Source organism: Bicyclus anynana, chromosome 25 (assembly GCF_947172395.1).
Source record: "Bicyclus anynana chromosome 25, ilBicAnyn1.1, whole genome shotgun sequence".
Lineage (NCBI taxonomy): Eukaryota > Metazoa > Arthropoda > Insecta > Lepidoptera > Nymphalidae > Bicyclus > Bicyclus anynana.
The window spans coordinates 6,033,348-6,058,081 of record NC_069107.1 but is presented as its reverse complement, the minus strand read 5'-3'; the positions used below and the strand labels follow the sequence as shown (position 1 = coordinate 6,058,081).

The following is a 24,734-nucleotide window of genomic DNA, read 5'->3' as shown; positions in this document are numbered from 1 at the left end:
AGTGATTTAAACTTAAATAGGAAAGATGTAGGTTTGTTTAATACCATAATGGCTTTTCCAATGTCTGGGGAAGCCAGGATGGTGTATGATCTTTGTTTAAAAAAGTAGTTTTTAAATTAAGTAGTTTAATATATAATTCTTTTAAGTTATACTGATTAGGGTACGATAGGGCTGACATATTTTTGTAAAATAAAAGTCCTTAAAAAATTCTAGAATATAAAAAAAAAAAAAAAAAGTGTTGTGAATCATAACCCTTGTTCGACATTAGTTTTCTTACATTTGTAATCACCTTTGAATCCTATAATATGATATATTAAATAAACTCTTTTAATATCCGATGTCGTAATAAGAAGACGTAGAAGTGCGCGGGACATTAATTAGATTTACTTCTAATAGACTAGATTTGTCTTGCCACCGTCATGTCTATAAATATTGTTGAATCTTGGAAACTAAGTAGGTAGGTGCTTAGGTATACCGCCTTCGGATATATAATTATTACATCATTATTCAAGACCTCGATTGTGTGTTATTTAGACATTTATCAGATTGTTTCGATTTAATTTATTTAAGAGTACCTATGGGTAAGCCGTGATAATAATAATAATAATAATATTTATTGATTCACTAGTACTCATAAAAATAATTTACATAAGTCTGTGATCTCCACACTAGGATTCCCTGTGTTGTGGTAATCACTTTCTTCCACAGTAGTGAAACAATCATATAACAGTTTATGAAGTGTGTGACAAACAAGTTAAATTAGGTAGTAAAGTTAAGTTAGGTGGTAAGTTAATGCTAAGTTTATTTAATTCAAAATAATTACAATATATATTATGTGAATATGCGTGTGTGGTGGTGGGTTTGTATGTGTGTATGTGTGTTTGTGGTGTGTGTGGGGGAATGTGTGAGTGTGTGTATGTTAATAAATTAATCCATGCGCTAATCGTGATAGTCCAGTGAATACGACCTCTGCCTTCGATTGGGAGATTACGTTTGAATCCGGACCGGGGTATGAACCTCCAACTTTTCAAAATGTGCATTTTAAGAAATTAAAACGTCTCAAATAGTAAAGGAAAACATCGTGAGGAAACCTGCATACATACATAAGAATTTTCCTAATTCTCTACGTGTGTGAAGTCTGCCAATCCGCATTGGGGCAGCATGGTGAACTATTGACCTAACCCCACTAATTCTGATTGGAACTCGTGCTCAACAGTGAACCGAAAATGAGTTGCTAATGATGGATGGAATCTTTGACAAAAAAAAAATCGAAAGAACTATTTTGAGGTCGTTATTTATCGATGCAGCATGACTCGCACAAAAATATTTTATTGGACCTTTCTTTCCATAAACTAAATAAAATGCGTAGAAGTACAAAAATAGCAACTGCGAACATCACGCAACTACGAAGGCTGACACGGCATTGGACCATTGGCTCAATAAGTTATGTCTGATTGGACTATAAATCGTATTGGTAAAGTACCCGGAATTGATTGCAAGGTGGTATTGGTCACGAAAACGAAATGAAGAGTAGCTATAGTCTTCTCTTTTTTTAACCAACTTCAAAAAGGAGGAGGTTCTCAAGTTGTTTTAAACCATCTTCTTTAGTTAGCTCGTAACTTGCTCTGTAGTACCTTTTTTTTCGGAATCTATACATAATATAACTAGGTGTTTTTACGAAAGAAAAGCCGACTCGCAAATTCACCCGTATAGATCTTGTTCCCATGGGAAAACGGGGATAAAATATAGCCTGTGACACTCACAAATAAAGTGGCTTTCCATCGATAAAGTAGTTTCAGAATTGGTCCAGTACTTTTAGCCTATTTATTCAATACAAACAAACAATCAAATGTTTCCTCGTAATATTTGTATAACAGATGCCCCGCGGTTTCACTGAACCGATTTTGAAAATTCTTTTACTAAAGCCACGTTATTTATGAGTTAATGGCGACCCCGCATTGGAAAACGCACTGTTGGTCGAACACCACCACTAGGAAGACCAAGGACATCAAGTGGATTGCAGGGAGCCGCTGGATGCTGGCGGCTCAAGACCATTTTGTTTGGAAGTCCATGCAAGAGGCTTATGTCCAACAGTGGACATCCATCGACTGATAATGATGATGATGATGAACTACACTATACGACTGTGTACTTGTTCTAGATAAGTTTGCAAAATGATGGTAATCAAAAAAAATAATCCTTGGTTGAGTTTGGGATCTTCTCAGACCAAGGCGCTTTGGATAACTTTATAACTTTAGTTTTAAGTTTTCGACTATAAATTACCACAATTAAATTAAATTAAAAGCCTGATGGAAATATAAATGAATTTTGAATTTCAATTTGATGATGAGGCTGTATCTTGTACCTACCCATATTCCCACGGGAACAGGAACTACAATAGTAAAACCGCGAGTCGTTTGCTAGTATTTACTAAAATTCTCGTTATTCGATGCTCGTTTTCAGTATTTGAGTGAGTCATTAGAGCAAAACTCAGCCATATTCCGCGGGCTTGGAGAAGTTAATTAATTTCACCTTTGTTCGCATAGAAATTATAATTGGGCACTGTTTCGTTAACAATGTGAAGGTCAAGGGGCGTGTTCGTTTCATAATATTGGTGCCTTTTCATGACAACTTGGTATGTATAAGGTTTTACTGCTTCGTTGGTATAGTGGTTAGGGTATGTGGATTCGGATAAAGACGTCCTGGGTTCGAGGCTATGAAATACTGAACTTTTCTTACTATACTCGATGTGCACTGTTTACCAATAAAGAACGGCGGCCCAGGGAAATAGAAATATAAAGGGCCCGTATAAAAGTATATGGAGATGATAACATGATGTATAAATAAGGATTCGGTCAAATAAAAGTATAACGTGTAATACATTTTTATCACTCTTCTTGGGCATAATGTTTGCCGGCGTACCAAAGCGGCGAAGTAACATTTGAAGCTGTATTATTTTTTTCTGTTAACAACAAGCAACAAACAAGAAAACGAACAAACAAACCAATAAACCAAAAAATAAGTGTTCAACAATATCGTAAAACGAAGGCTGTATGGTCTAGATCTTAGTCCGTTGTGGACAAATTATAAACGTCGTAAAACGTTGTATCAAACTTTTTTTGATAAATTATCTAGATTTTTTCAATAAAGTAATGGTAGCATTATTAAAGTATCAAGATTTTTATAAATTTAAGTAAATTTTTATAAATTTAAGTAAATTTTTATAAATTTAAGTAAATGTAGTGTTAGGTAATCACGGTAGAATATGCTAATGATCCTGTGATGTCACCGAAGGACGCAGCCGGATTTTGTGTATTCTGAAGTCTCGGCGACTCCCACATACCCTTTCGGAAGGGATGCGTAAATGCATTTCCCAGCGAAAAAAAAAGGTTAGTGTTAGGTAGGCCTGGGCTGGGATGTGCATTCCCTTTTATAGGCAAAATATAATTTGTCTTCTCATTATTAAGTCTTATTAAGTGAAATCGTGGGGAGAAGCTTGTATTAATTTTACAAATCTGTTTATAATTAAATATTTTGTAGTAAATAAGTATAATTTGTTTTAATTACATTATTAGTTTTCGGTATATATTACTTGTAAAACAAGAAATAAAAGGCTTTTTTATTTTTATTTTATTTTATTTAAGTGCTGGGATTGGGAATGGAACCCAGGACCTCTGTTTATAATCACAGTAAAACGCTAGAGGTCGCTGTTTATAAGTCGCTTTTGCAGATTAAAATATGTTAGGTTTCACACGTTTTGTCTTGACCCAGTTTTTGCTGAATCAATAAGCACTTATCAACCTACTGGACATAATACTTGCATAATATAGTACACTAGCAGACGCCCGTGACTTCGGACGGGTTAAAATTGCAATAGAGTGAATCACACAATGACAGCTGACATTGTCAACTGTCATTGTCATCTTGTCCATGATGACAATGAGAACCATCGCTCTCTCTTGCCCGACGGTTGCGCTGTGCACAGCGTTAAAAAGTATTATTAACCACTAGCTGACACCGCGCGGTCTCACCCGCGTGGTTCCCGTTCCCGTAGAATAATATATAGCCTATAGCCTTCCTCGATAAATGAGCTATCTTAGACTGAAAGAATTTTTCAAATCGAACCAGTAGTTCCTGAGATTAGCGCGTTCAAAACTCTTCAGCTTTATAATATTAGTATAGATTTAGCGTGATATTAATAAAATAGTAATAGAAATAAAAGAATTTTATTATAACAAAACCAATAACAATACAAAAATACCCTTTGAATTTTAAACTGAATTTCAATTGATTAGGGTTAGGTAGGTTTAGGCGATGGAACGAGCTATGTTAGGTGTGTCTCTGCGTGATCGAATCAGAAATGAGGAGATCCGCAGAAGAACCAGTCACCGACATAGCTCAACGAGTTGCGAAGCTGAAGTGGCAATGGGCGGGCCACATAGTTCGAAGAGCCGATGGACGTTTACTCGTTGGGGTCCCAAAGTGCTGGAATGGCAACCCCGCACTACAAAGCGCAGTGTCGGTCGACCCCCCACCAGATGGACTGACAACATCAAGCGAATCGCAGGGATTCACTGGATGCAGGCGGCTCAGTATCGTGATGTTTGGAAGTCACTACAAAAGGCCTATGACCTGCAGTGGACGTCCATCAGATTATGATGATGATATGATTTTGACGGCCTCCGTGGCGCAGTGGCATGCCCGGTGGATTTACAAGACCGAGGTCCTGGGTTCGATCCCCAGCTAGGCCAATTGAGATTTTTTTAATAGGTCTGGCTGGTGGGAGGCTTCGGCCGTGACTAGTTACCACCCTATCGGCAAAGAAGTTTTTAAGACGTTTAAGAATTGACGGCCTCCGTGGCGCAGTGGTATGCGCGGTGGATTTAATGACGGAGGTCCTGGGTTCGATTCCCGGCTGGGCCGATTGAGGTTTTCTTAATTGGTCCAGGTCTAGCTGGGAGGCTTCGGCCGTGGCTAGTTACCACCCTACCGACGTTCCGGTACGATGTTGTGTGGAAACCGAATGGAGTGTGGATTTTCATCCTTCTCCTAACAAGTTAGCCCGCTACCATCTTAGATTACATCATCACTTACCATCAGGTGAGATTGTAGTCAAGTTAGCCACTTGTAAAAGAATAAAAAAAAAACGTACCGCCAAGCGATTTAGCGTTCCGGTACGATGTCGTGTAGGGTTTTATATATTATCCTCGTACTCCAACGGGAACGAGAACCACGCGGGTGAGACCGCGCGGCGGTTCAATATATTGAAACCTAGTCATCATCCCCATTGTCATTGGTTCCGGTTCTCAATGTTACTCATATGATAGACGTTTCCTCGAGTCGCTCGGTACTTTCGTTACTTTTTGTTCCACCGAGTAATTCTTAGCCACACGCGATCTAACCGTTTCTAATGGTAATTAATGATGTAACTGTTAATGACTTTATATCATGGAAACTATGTTTACCTATAGTATGCGCATTATCATCTGAGTCGTCCGGTCATAAAAGTCAAAAAAGATAGGAATGTGCAGCGCGCCTACCTGCGCACCCTAATTATCGATAAACGGCTACCTGCGCACGTGCTAATGATGAGTCAATAATGATTTGGACGATTCTGATTGGTCGGTTTCTAATGTAATTGCATTGCGTATTTTTTTTGCTATAAATGTGTTTACTGCAATTAAATAAATACATTCATGTGTTACTCGTTGCGCACTATGGATACTAATATATAATAAATTTGGCAGAAGACGAAGATTCTGATGATGAAGACTCAGATGAAGATTAATTTTATTTAGTTAATAATTATATAATATGAAATATGTATTATATTAAATCAAATATTGTTAATTTTTTTAATTTTGTGAACAAGATACGATAATAAACTTTACTTATCGATAATATGTCTTTCATTGTTACACCCTTCACTAGACGGCTCCATAAGACCCATAAGTGCAAGCGAGATAGATATAGAGAAATGATTTATGGCCCTAAGACTCAGTTGTTAATGCTATTAGTATAATGTAGCCCAACTAGTTTGACGACCTTTAGGTGTTTTCTCGCCTGATGGTAAGTGATGATGCAGTCTAAGATGGCTAACAGGCTAACTTAATAAGAAGCAGGCTAACTTGTTAGGAGGAGGATGAAAATCCACACCCCTTTCGGTTTCTACACGGCATCGTACCGGAACGCTAAATCGCTTGGCGGTACGTCTTTGCCGGTAGGGTGGTAACTAGCCACGGCCGAAGCCTCCCACCAGCCAGACTTGGACAAATTAAGAAAATCTCAATCTGCCCAGCCGGGGATCGAACCCAGGACCTCCGTCTTGTAGATCCACCGCGCATACCACTGAGCCTCGGAGGCCGTCAAAAATCTGTTCGCCGTGAAAAAAAAAAACGCCGTGTCTGTTCGTTATAGAATGGTGCGGGTGACAATTGACAGGTTGACGTATTAGCTGGAAGGACGACATTTTTGAGTTATTTATTAGGGAGTAACGGACGCTCGCGACTTCTATTTATATTTTCACATGTTTTATATAGGTATAATAAAAACATGAACTATTTATCTATACTCTATAATTGTATAATAAAATATAAAGCTGAAGAGCTTGTTAGTTTGTTTGATTGAACGCGCTAATCTCAGGAACTACTGTACCGATTTGAAAAATTCTTTCAGTGTTAGATATCCCATTTATCGAGGAAGGCTGTAGGCTATATGTATACTATCCCCGTACTCCTACGGGAACGAGAACCACGTGGGTGAAACGGCGTCAGCTAGAATTTAAATAAAATCATCCCTTTAGAAGTACAATTTTGAAAAATCTTAAATGACATAATTTTTAGTACTTTGATGATAGTGCACACACTAATTTTTACAAATGTAACTTCAAAAATGAAGGACTTTCCATACAAACTCACAACCCCCGTTTCACCCAGGTGAGGCTAATAGTGACTAAGTAAGATAAAATAATATTCTAATAAAAAAGCCGTATTCTACACGTCGTCTATTTATATCGATTGGATGAGGAACAAAGCTCTTTTTATATCCATGCCATAAATTTCCTCATAGACGCGTCAATCAGCGTGGAGTGTGAATATTTTAGACATGACCTCTTTTTATTAATGGAACGTCGTAACTACTAATAAAAAGAATATTCTGTATGTGTGTAATTTCAAAATAAATGTGGTTTCTGAAGTATTGTTATTTACAAGTTATTAAAACATGATACAAACTTTTTTATTAATTTTTGTCCGTCTGTCTGTCTGAGCTAATCTCTGTAATTGCTGAACCAATTTTAATAGGTCTATACAATGTCCTACAAATTGCGTGGTACATTATCTGGTTCCAACGCTCAGAAATTTTTATTTCCTGGTAACTTTCGTAAATAAAAAAATTTGGGCGTCTCATCGAGATGAAACTACTCACGAAAATTAACTTGATAGTATTCAGTTGTAGAATATGTTCTATGGATCCCGGACTAGTAGGTAAGGGGTAATCTCTTCATCTACAAAACCGATTTTGAAAATTCCGTTACCACTAGATAGTCATGTTATTTGTAATTATCATAAGCTATATTTTATCCCCGTAATCTCATGGGAACGGGAACTACGAGGGTAAAATCGCGGGGCGTCTGCTATAATATAATATACTCACTTGATGATGCCATCCTCGATGTAGACATCAGCTTCTTCAATGCCGTCAAAGTTCACCACTTGGCCGTTCTTAATCAATAGCCTGTTCTGGGAACTCTGAAAACAAACAGAAAAACAATCTAAATATAAATAATCATATGCCGAATTTATGTACGCAGATAACTTCAGAAAGGCTAGACTGAAATTGTAGAATTTGTTTTGGTATTCTCCGCGAAATACTGACGAATTCCAGATCTAACTGAAAATCCTACGTAAATTTTACTCCGAAACTGGAGCATGTTTGAGATGTCCATTGATTTTATTAATACTAGGACAAAATATTTAGAAAGAAAGAAAGAAAAATGTTTATTTGACACATGCACAATAAAGAGGAGACACCAAAAAAACAGAAATTTAAATAAAATCCTAAGAAATTGAAATAATAGAAAATAAAACCAATGATATTAAATATTTTTAGATGTGTTACTAGCGCATGAAAATTGAGGCGCTTAAAAGAGGAAATTTATAGTCTACTCAATGTTAGGTATGGTTAACAAGATACGTTATTTAAACAAAATAATAATACCTAAATATCACATAGAATGTCGAGTTGTGTGACGAGAAGTGTAAAAACTAAACATTAATAAATATATAATGGAATTAAAGACAAAATTGTGCATGTATGCGCTCAGTGTTGTAGCCACATGTTCTGTATTCGGGTCACTTTTTGCGGTGATTTTGTAGGGACGTAACTATAGATGTAAGGCCGGTTTAAAACCAATTAAACCATTCCATTTAAAACTAAAAAACCCGTTTAAAACCCAAAAAAAACATTTATTTCAGTTTTAATGTGTTGAGTTTTAAACCGTTTAAAATGGTTTAAAACTGCAGAATTCAATTTAAAACGTTTTAAATCGGTTTATTTACATCTATAGACGTAACCGATCTATAATATAAAATTATCATTGACTAAAAAAGATGTGTGTGGTTTCCACTCAGTAGGTATGAGTATGCGTTACGCTTGTGGTGGTATATCAATAAGAAAATGTTTATCACTCCTCATCTCAGTTTAGACTCGATTGATCCATTGTTTTCAACTTAGGTTTATAAATTTCCAAATTCCACACTCGAACCGTTGAGCTATTTGCTCAGCTATTGAAATGGCAGATGGGCTTTGGCAGGCACTGCGTAGATGCAAAAATGCTTTGCTTTGTAAATGGATTGTAGGTCTAACATGCGCTATTGGTTGACATTTTGTCTACTTCTCTTAATGCGATAATAATGTCCTTGGTCGCACGCTAGGCATACTGAAAACTCATTACGAGTCTGTATATTTTGGGGAGGGTATTATCTATTTCAAGTGACGTGATAGCAAGATACGATCTCTCTGCCTTCGATTCAGAGGGCGTAGGTTCGAATCCGGTCCTGGACATAAACCTATAACTTTTTTAAGTATGTGAATTTTAAGAATTTAAATATCAAGTGAGACTCGTGCTCAACTGTGAGCCGAATATGGGTTGCTAATGATGATGATGTTGTTGATGAATTTCGCGTCATTATTATTAAAAGAATCAATATATATCAGTATTTTTTGTACGTCTACACTAAACAAAAGCACATTTCATACAAATCACTTCAATAATAATTAATTTAAAAAAATTACATCTTTTTCTTTTATTTTTCTACCCACATTTTTAAAGCGGAAAGCCGATACACTCGCTAATACTAAACCAATTTAATTTTTTTTTCACTAATGGAAAGCTACATTTTTAGCGAGTGATATTTTATTCTCACGTCCATACGAGCTACGTGGGGAAACCGCGGGGCGTCCGCTAGTTACTGAATATTAATTATTATTTTTGTACCCACACACGTGTATCAATTGTCTAAATCACTTCAATCAATTTATTCTATTGATGAAAAAATGAACATTTTGTTTTCTTTTATTTTTCTACCCACACTCAATAAAAAGACTTAACTCGAATCATCCTAAAATATGTGCAAAAACTGAAAAGCTTTCTAAGTATATTTTTATCTCTCATATTATTTATTTTTAATTTTTAACGATGTTGATATGAAAATAACTAAGTATAATTATATTATTATCACGTTTTTATGTTTGTACCCACACATGTCAAGTCTTTTTGTTAAAATGACATTTCACACAAATCACTTCAATAAATTAGTTCATTGAACAATAATTTGATCGATTTCTACAATAAATAAACTTTATTTTATTTTATTGTCTACCCACAACTAACAAAAAGACATTACACTAAAATCACACTGTTAATTCTTAAATTACGTGCAAAAAAAGAAAACAATGGCTATTCTAAACATCCGTAGAACAAACAGCAAGCACATAACGGAATATTCCTTTTGCTAAAAACGTTACTATATTAGGAGCAACTGATTCAATGCGAAAATATTTCGAATGCCATTTCACACGATTTCCGATATAATTACACAAATAGTCTCACTTTAATATTGATTCCGGACAAGGAATTGACGACTGCCATTACTATTGGATTAGTTTTAATTCAATATGTGATGCGTAAATCGCGCGCCGGACGAATATGGCGGCGACTTGCGTGACTCGACGGCTGAAACTGAAAATGCGTCGCCGAAAATAGAAGGTGCACTCCCCGGTGTTATTGTTTGGTGGAAAGTCGATAACCGGTACGTCACTAGTAACGGAGCGTCACTATTTTGTCGCGAAAGTGCCGGGAACATGTCAATTATATCAATTTTACACGCTTTAAATTAGCTTCACTTTACACTATGTATGTAAGAAAATCTTGCAATCTTAATTTGACCCACTTCCCGATCTTCGATAAGGATACAATTTTGCACACGCTCTGAGTTCTGATGACAATACATGACTATACTACAGCCTTTCTTGATGAGTACTGTTTACCAACAAAGAAATTAGAAATGAAGGTAGGAAACGCATGTCATTTCATAAATTATTTATTCTAAATTATGTATGGCTTGTTTACAAAATTTAATATAAAATATATTAACCATATCTGATTGTTCTAAGCTTATTAATCAAATTTATTTTCATAATTTAAGAACAAGTTATTTATAATTATTATTATTAGTGTGAAATGACTATTGATTGATACCTTCATTTTTAATTTGTTTGTTAGTAAACTGTACTCATCGAGAAAGGCTGTAGTATAGCTAAGAAACGTCATTACAAATCCAATATGGCGGCCTCCCCAAGATGGCAGACTGGCTGTTTAAAATCCACGCCCATGATATGGATATCAAATGAAAGGATTTGCTGTCAGGAATTCGAAAAAATAGTCACGTGACTTAAATCCAATGTTTGTAATATTAAGTGCGTGCTAAAAGAGTGTTTTTTTTAGTTTTTAAACTATTACAAGTAATTATAAAATTAGTCTATACCTATTGCAATACAGGGCACCGTTTTGATGATTGGTAAAAAAAAGTAAAATCGAAAAACGCATGACACAATCCTAGATATATGAAAAACCTGCGTTTGTATAGCGCTATATGAATTTCCTTTTCTTTGGGACGGCTTACCTTCATCTAAATTCCATCCTTCGCCACTGCGTAAGTACCAACATATTTTAAACTAGTTCCGCGCGGTTTCACCCGCGTGGTTGCCGTTCCCGTAGGAATACGGGGATATTATATAGCCTATAGCCTTCCTCGATAAATGGGCAATCTAACACTGAAAAAATTTTTTCAAATCGGACCAGTAGTTCCTGAGATTAGCGCGTTCAATCATACAAACCCTTTAGCTTTATATTAGTAGGTATAGATTGTGATATTCACCCACAATCACATCAAAACGACTATCAAAATATTTTAAATTGTGGTACAGTGCACATTGCAATCACCAAAACCGTGTTATTTTAATTGAATGATTGGTAAAAAGTAAAACCGAAAAACGCATGTCACAATACTAGTTAGAAATTATACATCTCGGTTTAGACAAGCAGTTACTCGTAGATGAAATCGAGTCGCGTTCAATAAAAACAGCAGTTATTGGTTAAAGTAGAAAAACTGGAACGAGAGAAAACTAACCACTTTCGCACTCGTTAATCAGTTTCCATTTGATTTGCGGTTATAGACTTGTATTCGGTAGTTAAATACTATTTAAATAACACTGTAACATTAAAATTAATTAAATTAATTAGTAAACGCGATGTAAATCAATGGGAGCCAGCCTCCAATGGGAATTTCGGCTGGTGAGAGGCTTCCGCCGTGGCTAGTTACCCTACCGGCAAAGACGTACCGCCAAGCGATTTAGCGTTCCTGCACGTTATTCGTGTAGAAACTGAAAGAGGTGTAGATTTTCGTCCTCCTCCTAACTAGTTAGCCCGTTTACATCTTCGATTCGATTCGATCATCATCACTTACCATCAGGGGAGCTTGTAAAGAATAAAAAAATGGGAAACTTAACAAATAAATTCAATTACAAAATAAACTAAAAAGCGAAAAATAACATCGCATGTGCTACCTTCTGATCACTTTAAAGGCGGTGCCAAGCCAGTGGCGTATTAATTAAAGCCGTTTCTGAAAGAACCACGGCAAAGAACCGTCTGAAAATCCTAAAACTTTATGTATTAAACGGCTCAAGTTAATACCTTAACCATGCATGATTTTTTGTTTTGAATTTAAAAAAAAAATTTTGATAGGAATTTAGTTGCTCGGCTCAGGACTCGAATCCCAGGACCTCGTGATCCAAAACCACATAGACTAATCAATAGTCCAACAGTTGCGTTTTTAAAGATGATAATTAACAATTTGTAACGCCATTTTCCCATTGCATACACGAGAGCAACAACAACGGGCGTAAAATAGCACTTTCTCTTCTTATAAATCATCGTCAAAAACAGGAGACACGAAAGAATCAAGCTGGGTATAAATAACTGACAATGCCTGACAATGGAGGTAGAAAACACGTAATTACTGCATAGATAATTGCAGATGCAAGAAACGTTGACATTTCGCATAAACGTTACGACATGTGTATTGTTTTTTTCTTTATTTTTTTTTTCTATAAAAGGCCTTTGACCTTAATAACGTATACACAGACAGATTGTTTCAATGCGATATAAGTGAAATTGGTCTATTTGATGACCTTTCATTGCTAATTTATTTATTTATTTATTTGGTCCACCAGTGATTGTCGCAGCATTTACACAAATACAATCTAAAAAGAAAACACAAACACAAGGCTCTGCACAATCAAATGAAGGTAGACACGGCATGCACATTTCCGTAATATTAAAATAAATTGACGATGATCTAATTCTAATGATCACAGATCACTGATTATAGATAAAGTGCTCAAGATATGATATTTTTAGTTACAAAGTTTTTAAATTTGCTAATTTAGGGTGTCCAGAAACTTTACTAAGAAGTTTCTGGTGACTAACAATATTTCGTGACAGGCCATTCAGTTTTGTTTCGTCGTCAAATGTTGATGAAACCGGAAGATTCATTGGGACTACATAATACCTAAATACATTATCTTGATTATATTTTGATTTTCAAACCAAACTACTAGACCGATTTTGTGACCAATCTGGAAGTATGTATGTGTATGTTTTATGGAATTTGATCTAAATTTAGGCTAGTTAAATATTTATCTTAGCCCAAACACTAGTTTTTCGCTACAAAACTAAACATTCGTTTTGTGGAGTAGGTTTCTAACACTATAAGTTGGTACTTACGCACAATATTATTTGTTATTAATATCATGGACTTTAGGTTTTCATTGAATAGAGAACCTCCATTTTTGACGTTGGTTAAAAATACAGTTTTACGTGAGTTTATGCTGTTCGCTAGTATAAATAAATAATATGTTGCCAGTACAGGTGCTCATGTGTTAGTTGAGTGCACATGAAAATAAGCTTATTTTAACGGGTCTCGGGCAACGCAATCTTCGATAATGGAGTGCACTTTACGCTCATTCAGAGCATTGCACGTTATATTTACAAGCCGCTACAAACTTGTCGGCAGTTGATAGAACCATAAATAACAACAATAATCTACCGAAGCTTTAGCTTGTTGCATTAAGGGTCGGATACAGAAGGCAGTGATTCTTGAGACGGCGCGTATTGTGAGGAGGATCCTCACTCTGGAGCCCTGATCACATATTTACATCCAACGATTTTATGCTATTAGATATGTTACGTGGCTACTAAATCACCGCATCAAGTGATCCGATCTGAATAAGTTACTCCATTCAGCGCACACATGCATATTTTTGTGTTTACTTACATATACAATAGTTTTTAAACTTCCTGAACACATCATTCCTGAACTCGACATTTTAGACAATATTTAGGTATTATTTAAGTTTAATAACTTTCATTGTTACTATGCGACTAAATGAAATTAAGCCAATTTAGCGCCTTGTTCACCTCAGTTTTGACGCGCTAGTGTCATATCTACAGTACAAAACTAGCGGATGCCCGCGACTTCGTCTGCGTGGAAATTAATGTAAACTTTCAAGCCCTATTTCACCACTTTAGGGGTAGAATTAAAAAAAAATTTGAATCACAATATATTCCGTAAGTATTTTTTTTATGTTAACAAATTTTTAAACCTGTTAATAAATCATCAACCCCTATTTCACGCCCTTCTTATTTTATTTTCGCAATAAAAAGTATCCTATAACCTTCAGTACTATTATGTAAAGCCCTCCAACAAAAATTTTCAAAATATCAATGTACAGAATTTTACCTGTTACAGTTTTATTATAAGTTTAGATATCGTTGTTCACGCCATACCTATATTAGCATTCAAGTAAATAGTCCATCTAGATATACATACTCAGAGTTCATACACATCGACCACTTAGCATCAGGCATTACGTAATCCACAACATGTTTTTTAAACACGAGTGACTCCCACGCTTTAGTTTTTGATTAATTATTATTATTAGCGGCAACACGCAAATTACTGGTCGTTTTAAAGAGTTTCTCTTTTTTTCTTTTTTTTTTCTTTATAGTAGTGACAACAACACAAACTACAGTTGGTTTTACTGTGCACTGGCTAATAATTACAATATTTAAAGCTAAAAAAATTTTAATAAAAAAAATACAACCGACTTAAAAACCTAAAAACGTACCCACTAAACTAAAAAGCGAAAAATAACATCATAATATGTTCTACCTGCTGATCAGTATGAAGGCGGTGCTAAGCCGGTGATGTATTAATTCAAGCCATGTGAGAATATCTTATAGATTTAGATTTTGCAGACAGTGTTGTTTCATGTGGTCCTGTCAGAAATGGCTTAAATTAAGACAACACCGGCTAAGCACCGCCTTCATACTGATCAGCAGGTAGAACATATTATGATGTTATTTTTCGCTTTTTAGTTTAAAAAAAAAAAATACCGACCGAATTAAGAACCTCCTCCTTTTTGAAGTCGGTCAAAAAAATCTTTGTACTTAATAAAAAAATCAACCGAATTCAGAATCACATAAATAAACTAAATAGCGAAAAATAACATCGCATGTGCTACCTTCTGATCACTTTAAAGGCGGTGCCAAGCCAGTAGCGTATTAATTAAAGTCATTTTAGAACGACGATAAAGAACCGTCTGAAAATCGTAAAACTTTATGATTTAATGCATCATTGTGCTGGCACAGATGTTGCATTATCATAATTAATCAGCACATTTAGTTTATTTTTGTGATTTTGAAGTCGGTTGAATTTTTTTTTTTAAAAGATTTAATATAACTGTTTTAGTGTGTCCTAGTATAGTGAACGAAAGCGCCACAGTACAACCAATGTCGTTATTCTCATTTTAACACATAATTACTAAACCGATTTTCATGAAAATTAAATGGGACTAATCTGGATGTAGGTATATTCTTTCCAACAAATAAAGAATTTTCAAAATTGGTTAAGAAATGACGACATTATGAGGCAACAAACATAAAAAAACATCCTCCTTTTTTCAAGTTAAGACAAACAAACAAAATGAGAAAAAAACATTACAGGGTAGTAAAATAACAGAGGCAATGTGTGGGGCACATAGTTCGAAGAGCCGATGTTGGGGTCCCAAGGTGCTGGAATGGCGACCCTGCACTAGAAAGCGCGGTGTTGGTTGACCCCACAACAGGTGGACTGACGACGTCAAGCGAGTCGCAGAGATTCGCTGGATGCAGGCGGCTCAGGTTCGTGACGTTTGGAAGTCCCTATAAAAGGCCTATGACAGTGGACGTCCATCGGCTGATATATGAATAAAGTGGATTAGTTGATACACGTAGCTAAAAGGTATGCATTTCGAAAATTTAACAATTTGACCGTAACGAAGTGGAATGGGAGGGTCCCAAAGTTACAAAATAAAACCCTTATATTTCAGTATCTGAGCCACAAGCGCGGTTAATTTTATACTTATTTTGAACGAAAAGGAATAATCTCAAAAATATAATCGCTAATATTTTCTGATAATTTCAGTAAGCCGAAATAATCAAAATTGCCTTTAAAGTCTGCAGTAAAACCACCGCTGATAGCGAAAAAGTATATAACCATTTATATTTCCCATCATCTAATCTACCAAATCGGTCTCCATGACGCTTTAATAACTGCAAATTTAGCATCCCGGGCTCCCCTACTACTAGGTTCTTGTATATGTATTCTGTGCTTATACCAGCATTTATAGACCATAGACAGTTTTAATTAAAACGTGACTGCAATGCCATTAAGGCACGAGTCGTAGACAGACAACCACTTGGAATATGGAGGGGTAAATCAAGTCAGACCCTTGCAAATGTTGGTACGTTCGTACTTTATTTAATTACTAACTGTACCTATAGTTTTCATGATAAAATTTTGAATAACTTCCTTCGCACAAGTTTAATTCTCGACATTTCTTTTCCATAACGAACATTTCTTTTCCATTTGACGGCCGCGTGGCGCAGTGGGTAGTGACCCTGCTTTCTGCATCCACGGCCGTGGGTTCGATTCCCACAACTGGAAAATATTTGTGTGATGAGCATGGGTGTTTTCCAGTGTCTGTGTGTATTTATACATTATATAAGTATTTATATGTAGTATATAATTCTATATTAATATTATAATATCAACTATCTTAGCACCCATAATAAAAGCTACTCTGTATGCTTACTTTGGGGCTAGATAGTAATGTGTATTGTTTAAGTATATTTATTTATTTATTTTTATAAGGTTTTAAATAACGTGTTTAAGAATGATGTATTGGCTAGCCTTTCAAAATTATCATTATCACAGCTTAACGGCTTCCGTGGCGCAGTGGATTTACAAGGAGGTCCTGGGTTCGATCCCCGGCTGGGCCAATTGAGGTCTTCTTAATTGTTCCAGGTCTGACTGGTGGTAAGTTACCCTACCGACAAAGACGTATCGCTAAGCGGTTTAGCGTTCCAGTACGATGTCTGACATGAATCAAATGACATCAGCTGTTAGGGGCAGAAGAGAAAGAGGGTAGATCGATTCTGCTCCTAACAGCTGTGTCAACTTCGCATCTCGCAACTTCAGTCCCGTTGTGACCACGATCCATGCAACTGGGTCGAAAGGGTTAAAAATCTCCCCGTTTAAATAATATTCAGTATTGGCTTATCATCATAATTAGAGCAGATGGACGTTTAATGCAGGACATAGGCCTTCTGGAAGGATTTTCAAACACCACACCACAGTCTCAAATCGCCAGAATCTAGCGCTTGGTTTTATCGGTCTACCTAGATGTAAACATGCAATTATTTCTTATTCGAATTCCTAGTTTAAAATCTGTAGCTACAATGCAAAGAACGGACAGATTTTCACTTCCATTAGAAACAATATAAAAATGTATTCGTATAACAATACGGAAGTCTATTTCATGGCACAGTAACACTTAAAAGCGGAGAGGAGTAAATTAGGCCAAACAAACACAGAGATTATATTTTGAAGATGTTTTGTAACGTAATGTAGATAACAGACTTCCGCAACTTCGTTTGCTATAGCTATTTGTTATATTAATAACTAGAGGTTTCTCTTTCTCTCTAGTTATATTTATATTTATCTATACTTATAATAAAACTGGTCGAATTCTTTACATTTATTCGCAATTTGAGATTTTACTTATACCATCTGTAACAACAAACGTTAGCGTAGCATAAAGTACGCCAGCGCCATCTATACTTATAATACGAATTCCTTACATTTTTTACATTCTGTACATTGAAAATTTTTGTTGAGGGGGCATTATATAATCGATACTGAAGCTAAAAATATTTTTTTTTGAATTTTTCGTCTGTCTGTCCGTGTATTTTGTTATTCGGGCATCACGCTGAAACTGATGAATGAATTCAAATGAAACTTGGTACGGTTTAAGACCATAGTACGGAGAAGGTTATTATTTATAGGATACTTTTTATAGCGAAAATAAAATGAGAAGGGGGTGAAATAGGGGTTGAAAGTTTGTATGGAAAGTCCTTCATTTTTAGAGTTACAGTTTTGAAAATTTGTTTATTAATCTTAAAGAAATATAATGTACCTAATTAAAAAAAAATTAAACCTAATGTGGTGAAATAGGGCTTAGGATTCCATATAATTTCGTCACTTATTGTTACTTATGTACGAGTACTTAACGTATTAAATACACAATATATTCTCGATACTAATTGGCATCTACTTAATATAGAAATTGCTAAGCCTATTCAATCTTTTGTATTGTGACTGTATAATTGCCACCGGGTTTGGGCGAGCACAGACGCATCGTCAGGTGGATCTCCAAGGCAGAAGCAGAAGAAAAGATAGACGTAACGAATCCTGTGAGTCTCTGATCTTTGGCTCTGCTTTGAGGGCCGTTCGGGTTTGGGTTGAGTCATAGATTAAACAATAATATACAGATGGTGCGTACGGAACACGACGGTGTCGAACCTGTCCCAAATACGAGATTCAAAAACGAATACATTCTCGGTTGTCAAGGAGACGCGTGACGTTTGTTTTTTTTTTATCGGCTTCTACTTGTAAATACTCATTCTGCTTACTCTGTGGTCTGACGTCACCGTGATCGTGATGAATCGCATCAATATTTTTTGACGCAACTCAACTTCAATGCAGGCGAAATCAGGTACCGTAGATATATCATTGGTTTGCAGGCGAAGTGCCAAGAACAGATAACTGAAATTTAAAATTCGATTTCGTATACAAACAATGGTTTGCCAATTTATAAGAGGAACTTTTACTGCCACCAATAACTAATAATTTCTAGAATTTATATTGCCTATCCGTTCGAATTTTTATTTCATTTTGGAACACAATACAAGTCGAATGCAGGCGGGTTCCGTGCCAAGCGAACGAAGCGATTGTTGTTGGTAACTTGAAACTCTTTCTCGTATTAGATGTCGTGGTGTAGGCAATGATGTTAAATACTGTTAGATGTGTTACTAGGTCATGAAAAATAAGAGGAAATTTCCACATCTCGAATGTTAGTTGTGGTCACCAACGAACGTTATTTAAACAAATAATACCTAAATATCGTCTACAACGTCGAGGTGTGTGTTTAGGAAGTGTAAAAACTATATATACGTAAATAAATAATAGAATTAAAGACAAAATTGTGCATGTGTGCGCTCAGTTTTATAGCATACTAGCGGACGCCCGCGACTTTGTCCGCGTAGAATTCAGTTTTTCACAAATCCCGCGGGAACCATGGATTTTTCCGGGATGAAAAGTAGCCTATGTGTTAATCCAGGGTAAAATCTTTTACCATTTTAAATTTCAGCCAAATCGCTTCAGTAGCCGCAGCGTAAAAGAGGAACAAACGTACTTACACTCTTACACACAAACTTTCGCCTTTATAATATTAGTGTAATAGTGTGATTATTCGGATCACTTTTTGCGGTGACTTTGTAGGGACGTAACCGATCTATAGTATGAAATTATCATTGGGTGTAGGTACCTTTCATGTGCCAATATAAACAGGGGAATATTACGATGCCAAAAGCTTTTAGGGTTCAGTACCTAAAAAGTAAAAAAACGAAACCCTTTTAAGATTACTTTGTTATCTGTCTGTTTGTCTATTTTGATTGTCGGTCTGTGAGTCAAGAGTCAAGAAAGACCCTTTATTTTGGGAACGTATGGAGGTATCAATTAAAACCGAATACTAAGGTCTACGGTCAAATGTAATGAAATAACCAGCGCACAGTATAAAACTAACTGTGGTTTTTGTCGCATTATGGTTTGGCTTAATTTAAATATGTTTTTTGTAGTATAATCTTGTACATATGTTTTCTGTGGTATAATAAATAAAAAAATGTTGTGAAAAAATCAAACTTCCAAGTTTACGTAAAAAAAGATACGACCGTTTATTCAGCGAAAAACGCACATTTTGACACTCTCAATGGAATCAAAACTCATAGGGTACGTCCTGTTGACCTAGAACTATAGAATTTGAAAAGTAGCATCGTTAGAGAGACTACACATAAGAAAAAATCTTAAAAATTGTAATAATAATGTCTGTTACAATTTAATTCCTGAACTATTTATAATGATCCTAATTCCTATCCTACGTACGGAACCCTCCGTGGGCGAGTCCAATTCGCACTTATCTGGATTTATTTCCCTTTTGTGTTTAGCAATATTGTATTTATTTGCATTTACACGTATTTATGCCTCATCTAAATGCGTTCATTGTATGTTGTGTATTAAGGAATTATAAGACAAAATAATGTGGGTGGGGTAAACTAAGCCAACAGAATGATGCTAATGTTTGCATTACTAAAAGCCATACCCCTCTAATATTGTATTTCTCAGCCATTCGATTCGCTAATTATTATTGTTCCGTACAACAAATTAAAAAAAAGTATTTAAAGGACCACTTTTTTTTATCTGTCTGTCTGTTCGTCTATAAACTGCTCACTGTTGAGCTCGAGTCTCCTCTCAGAATTAGGGGGGTTAAGCCAATAGTCCACCACGTTGGCCCAATGCGGACTGGCAGACTTCACACCCGCAGAGAATTAAGAAAATTCTCTGGTATGCAGGTTTCCTCCTCACAATGTTTTCTTTCACCGTTTCGGTACTCTTAGGGAAAAAAAGCATTTATTTTCCATTAACCAAGAACCCCTAGAACTATGAAATGAGGATTAAACATATGCTATGAGACTCAGAAATAACGTGACTATCTAGTGGTAAAAGAATTTTCAAAATCGGTTCATAAGATCCAGATATTACCCCCTACAACACTAGAAACTGTAACTCTTTATAATATTAAATATAGATTATAGTTATTCAAAATACATTCACTGCATTTTAGTATAGTTACAATCTTTATGATGCACAAGACGATAAATTGGTTTACAGTAAAGATATACAATCAACACTCCATACATTATCACTGATAAACGCGAGAGTTTACGATGTGCCGACCGATGTTTTATATCGTTTGGATGATAAACTGAACTCTTGAATGGCCTTAGACGTTTATATTATAATTATAATAAATAATAATAAATAAATAAATAAATATACTTAAACAATACACATCACTATCTAGCCCCAAAGTAAGAATACATAGTAGCTTGTGTTTTGGGTGCTAAGATAGTTGATATTATAATATTAATATACAATTATATACTACATATAAATACTTATATAATGTATAAATACACACAGACACTGGAAAACACCCATGCTCATCACACAAATATTTTCCAGTTGTGGGAATCGAACCGTGTTATTATTAGCACAGTACCTACTTACTTTACAAAAATTTGCAACATTAGCACGAGTTCGTTCGAGTTTTCGTTTTGGATTTTGTTGAACAATTTATTTAACTTGCGAATAAAAGTTAACTCCATGCAAGCTAAGTCATAACTTTTGACTATCTTAGTGGACATTTACGAAGCTTACCAACTAGCTATTGTAAGTAATTCTTAAGTCACATGATTTCGTATTTTTAATGCTAATTCAAAATTGAGATAAAAGCCAAAAAATGTCATGCCTACTGACAACCCTTTGTGATCATAGAGTAGGTACGAGTAGTTGACTTTGTGATTTTTGTTAACTATGAGCTTTACGGAAAACATAAGTGTGAAAATTGGAGCCAAATTCAATAACATAAATGTATGCCGTTATCGATTTTGCCAGCAGAATGATATCTAAGTGAGTGCTAAATTCTATATATTATAGAACTTACATTAAAGATTTCACTTGAACTCAAGATTTGAGAAATGGTTCGTTTAAACATACCTTGTCGCTTAGTCAACCGTTCTCTCTAATTTGGCTGACGCGCTTCCGCGCATCTCAATTAGGTAGCTAACATACGTCAAAGTTAGTGAATTGGCCGGTTAGTAATCACAAGCGTCCGATAGTCAGATTTTAATTTATATTACTGTATTAAATGTTGTTTTGCCATATACTTACATTTACATTTCTTTTTTTACAGCAGAACTAAAATTGCGTTTAAAAAAATGTGGAGTGAGGGTAGAAGTGTGAAAAATACAACTTATTCTCATACTTACCAAATATAAAAAAAAACAAAATCAATCTATTCATTTTGTTCGAGTGTGACCACAAATACCAAATCGAATTTTTACATATTGGATTAACAATGAAGGTAGTCTTGTAATGTTACAAGTATTAATCAACCCAGCCTTAAATAGCAAGGGTTAATCGTTATTCAGTCTGCACAAATGGATGAGTAGGTATTGTGTACATTCATTGGCAAGGTCGATTCATAAAAGCGATGCTAAACGCGGTCGTTTAATGACGTCGCGAATTCTGCATTTAGTGCGAAACACTGCGCACTCGAAATTCGATATCGAGTTGCGAGACAACGTTTTAATACAGTAAAATAGAAGATTTTTTTTAAATATATTGTATAGCTTATTTATAATAATTATTATTTAGCTCGATGCTTTAAGTGAACGTGCAGCGCAGAGCACACTATACAAAACTCTGACTGTACGAAACTCTATGTGAGTACTGTCAGATCTTCAATTATAATAATCGATAAATGCTAGCTGTAACTGTGTAGACGCATCTTTGAAACAAAATTTTAAACTAAAATAGTGATAGTGGTTTGTTTACATTATTGTAAATTCAATACAAAAGACCTTTTTTTTCTTTTAAGTAAAATATATCGCACTTTATTTTGCTAATAGCAGACACGGAATACGGGAATAAAATATAGCCTATAGCACTCGGGGATAGTGTAGCTTCCAAACAGTGTACGAATTTCAAATCGGTTCAATAGTTTCAGTCTGTTCAATGCAAACAAACAAACAATCAAATCTTTCCTTTTTATCATATTAGTATAGATAAACTTTTAGGTACATTAATGCTACCCCTACCCTACCCTTCACACTACACCATTACCAATTACCAGTGTACTAATTGTACAAAAAGTGGCAACATCTGTACTTGTAACCGTTACTTACAATCGAAACGTAAATAACTCGCACTAAGTTGGATTGCACTGACCGTAACATAGAATACCTATTTTGTGGACAATAGGTATACATATAGCTATATGTAATTTATATAGTAGATATAGCAGGTGCATCGGACTTCACATATCGCGTCAGGTCACGGGTGAGGCGAAGCAAAAGACCATAAAAGGTCAGTATTATAAGTCAAAATCAAACATTTTTAGTCGTAAGAAATCTTTTTTTAGCAATAGTCAAACGGCCGGGAATATAACTCACTGTCCTTTCGGTGTCGAGTCCCTTAATGGTGGAGCTATATTATTTATACTGCATTTACTTAGTGTAGTGGGTGTAATACATTATTAAAAACCCACACTGAGCACGAGTCTTCTCTTAGAATGAGAGAGTTTAGCCTAATAGTCCACCACGCTAGCCAATGCAGATTGGCAGACTTTACACACGTAGAGAATTAAGAAAATTCTCAGGTATGCAGGTTTCCTCACGATTTGTTTCCTACGTTATGTTAATAATTCTTACCAATCTTAACATACTTGCTCAGTAAATTATGGTTTCCTCAACCTAATAAACTTACTGTAGGTAAGCTACGAAGTTTGGCAAAACCCCAAAGCCCCTAAACACTGCAGACAATTTCAATGATTTATATGCAATTATTGCAAACAATTTCGGTAAAATGGCGGCTAAGTTAAAATTCACCCCATTGCTAACAGAATGAGTCAGTCACTTCCCCTTGCCAACTACAATATCTATTTGTATTTGTATTTTTAACGTCTGTTTTTTATGCATCAGCATGGTATATTCTAGAGCCGTAATAGCTCAGTTGTGTGCATTTTAAGAATTTATATACCGTCTGAAACGGTCAAAGAAAAAATCGTGAGGAAATCTGCATACCAGAATTTTCTTAATTGCGTGTGCGACGTCTGCCAATCCGCATTGAGCCAACGAGGTGGACTATTGGCCTAACCCCTGTCATTCTGAGAGGAGACTCGAGCTCAGCAGTAAGCCGAATATGGGTTGATAATGATAATCATCATCATATCAGCCGATGGACGTCCACTGCAGGACATAGGCCTTTTGTAGGGATTTCCAAACATCACGATATTGAGCCGCCTGCATCCACCGAATCCCTGCGACTCGCTTGATATCGTCAGTCCACCTGGTGGGGGGTCGACCAACACTGCGGTTACTAGTGCGGGGTCGCCATTGCGGCACCCACCCAGTGCTGGGTTGATAACGATGATATATTCTTGGTGATTTCATCTGAATGATACAGTCAAATCAAGACTCTTCAAAGTTGTAGTAGATTTTTCTTTCATAATAGTGTGAAGTCCGTAGGCTCCTTAATGGGACCTCAGCGGCGTCACCGGGGGGTTTGGGCCAGCGTAGAAGCATCGCCTGATGGCAGAAGCAGAATAGATGGGCGGAACGACTTTCTAAGGGCGTCTCTGAGATTCTGACCTCGGCTTAGAGGGCCGTTCTGGAAGGCCTGAGTGTATAAGTCGAGATCGTGAGTTATTAAGACCACGTCTGGGTAACGTCAGACATCAGGGACCTCGTCTTCGCCGGCGAAGACGCTATGTAGTTGCAGTAGAGCTTTTTGTGACAGAGCTTGTTTGGGGAACCACTACGCTTATTTCTGCTAAACAGCATTGCTCTGTCCGGTTTCGCCGGTAATCTTTGTCGGTGCTTTTCATGACTGCAT

The 24,734-nt window shown here is 35.9% G+C and overlaps 1 protein-coding gene across 2 annotated transcripts in view; it reads right to left on the bottom strand.

Moving 5' to 3' along the window:
• Positions 1-24,734, bottom strand: part of LOC112058325 (dihydropyrimidinase) — a 78,313-nt gene that overhangs the window by 37,999 nt on the left and 15,580 nt on the right. The window contains exons 1-2 of one of the 2 annotated variants that reach the window (XM_024099068.2): positions 10,112-10,263; positions 7,654-7,748 (exon numbers count right to left, since the gene is read on the bottom strand). In XM_024099068.2, the coding sequence (XP_023954836.2) occupies positions 7,654-7,748; positions 10,112-10,150 (134 nt within the window). In that variant the 5' untranslated portion in view covers positions 10,151-10,263. Of the gene's footprint in view, positions 1-7,653; positions 7,749-10,111; positions 10,264-24,734 lie in introns of those variants that run through there. The other variant, XM_024099067.2, reaches the window with a different exon arrangement.